Genomic DNA, 2,226 nt, shown 5'->3' with positions numbered 1-2,226 from the left:
CAAATTTATTATTTTACACACAGCTAAAATAGAAACTATACTAATAAGATAATTAAACCAATTAGAATCAGGTACGTAGAAAATTTTAAACTAATTTATGGGAAAAGATTATAAAATATTAAAAGCTAAATAAAAATTAAAAGAAATAAAAATAAACATAACCCCCGTGATCGATAAAAGACAATAATATGAAAATAAAGCTAGCCCACACCCTCACTCTTATCAACAACAACTCTACAAAAAAAAAGTACCAGGTACTGTACTTTTTTTCTTCAGTTGAAGCATCAAAATCAATTCAATCAAACATAAACACACCTTAGATTTGGAAAATTGTAAATGCTATCATAATAATAATAATTAACATTCAATAATCAGGCATTAGATGACTAATTTTGCCTTCTTCTAATGCAACTTTCCGATCAGTAACTTTTAACCAAATACAAACACCAGTAAAACTCAAAACAAGACTCGCTAATCCACTTCCTAATCCGATTCCAACAATCGCCAAAATCGATAAACCTTTACTCCTCATCGGCGGTAACGGATAACCGTAAAGATCCTTGTTCCCTTCAAACGAACTCGCGTTAAATTTCGGCAAATTCGGACTACTCCGGTTCGACAACGAAAACGGGATCGGACCGGAGAGTCGGTTATTCGAAACATCGAAAGCCGATAATCGAACTAATAAACCTAATTGCTGAGGAATCGGACCGGTGAGAAGATTATCATGAAAATCGATTACGTTGAGATAAGCACACAATGTGAGCTGAGGTGGAATCTCACCTTCGAGACGGTTAGACGAGAGATTCAGAACGGCGAGATTGACGAGTGATTGTAAATCCGGCGGGATTGGTCCGGTGAGGAAGTTGGAAGATAGGTCTAGGGTTTGGAGATTTGTGCAGTTGGAGAGGAAAGGTGAAATGGTGCCGCGGAGAGAGAGGTTGTTGAGGGAGAGTTTGTAGATTCGGCCATTGTTGCAGATTGCGCCTTGGAGATTTGAGGTTGATTCGTTGCAGGGTTTAGCGAAGGTTTGTTCGTTCCAGTTGTGGAGTGATTTGTTTGGGTCTTGTAATGATTTGCTTAATTCTGTTAGACATGTTTCGTCGCTTGGATCTGATAGACACTGTTTAAACGCAGCGTTTAGTAGGATAGAAAGAAATAACAGTAGCTTTACTAGTCTTTCTTCATCCATCTAAATCTCTTTCCAGTTTTTTCTTTCTCTATGGAAGAGAAGGTGGAAATAGGAAAGGATCTTTTGTTGTATTTACTATTTAACCCTTTTCTTCATTTTGTTGATAGAGGGATGAGAAAATGAGAGTGATTGGAGGGTGAGAGAGAAAACGGATTTTATATGGTTTGAATATTTGGAGATTATTGTTAGTAATTATTTAGTGGGAAGGATTGTTTGGGAAGGAAGGGGCAGTAGTGAGAGGAAAGGGAAGGGCGCGTGCATGCGTGTGTGTGGGAGGGTGGGGAGAGGTTTGACGGAGTGAGCGTAAGTGAAAAAGAAGTAGGGAGAGTGGCGTGGGGCTTTTGGAGTTTGTGGGGAGCGATGACCTGCAAATGTGAGCTCTAAGATAGTGACAATACGCCAAACATATTATTGACTTTTTCAACAACTTACAATTTACATTAATTAACTTAATAATCAATTCATCTTATTTAATACTTCCTCTTCTTATTTATACATTTTCTTCAAAGCTCTTAAGAGGTATTCTCTTTAAACTTTAGTTTTTGTTCAAACAAATTTTTTTTTTTGTGTGGGAGAAGGGACAAAGGAAAATCAATAGGGTGAAATGGAAAAAGATATGCCGACCTATATGATATAGGCTTGGGAATAAAAAAAATTGAGGGTTTTTAATGAAACTCTATTAAGTAAATGGGAGTGAAAAATTAGTATAAAGTGTTAGTCTTGTAGATATGGTGAGATTGATGGTACACTGAGCAGAGGAGAGAACAATAATTCCTGATGGTGGAGAATAATTTGTAACGTGGATATAAGTGGCATTACATCAACATATCACTATTTTGTTAAAGAGTGTTACATGACATTTTTGAAGTCTATCACTATTCGAGGTTGTGCGCTGACATCATCGTCATCATGGTTACTCCTTATAAGACGTGTAGGTTTAGAAAAGTCATCATGGCTCCGAGTTCCCAGGAAGACGTGGACTATGTTGAAGATCCAACTTCCGACTTCATTATTTTTAGTGGGACACTTGTCAA

General features: G+C 37.1%; 1 protein-coding gene across 1 annotated transcript; it reads right to left on the bottom strand.

Moving 5' to 3' along the window:
* Window positions 1-321: 321 nt before the first annotated feature.
* LOC127120508 (receptor-like protein 44) lies at window positions 322-1,568 on the bottom strand. Its single transcript, XM_051050958.1, has one exon. The coding sequence runs from the start codon at window positions 1,190-1,192 to the stop codon at window positions 365-367; it is 828 nt and encodes a 275-aa protein (XP_050906915.1). The 5' UTR covers window positions 1,193-1,568; the 3' UTR covers window positions 322-364.
* Window positions 1,569-2,226: the final 658 nt, after the last annotated feature.

This window comes from Lathyrus oleraceus, chromosome 2, assembly GCF_024323335.1.
Source record: "Lathyrus oleraceus cultivar Zhongwan6 chromosome 2, CAAS_Psat_ZW6_1.0, whole genome shotgun sequence".
In the NCBI taxonomy this organism is placed as follows: Eukaryota; Viridiplantae; Streptophyta; class Magnoliopsida; order Fabales; family Fabaceae; genus Lathyrus; species Lathyrus oleraceus.
The sequence above is the reverse complement of the archived record's forward strand: the minus strand, read 5'-3'. Positions and strand labels throughout refer to the sequence as shown.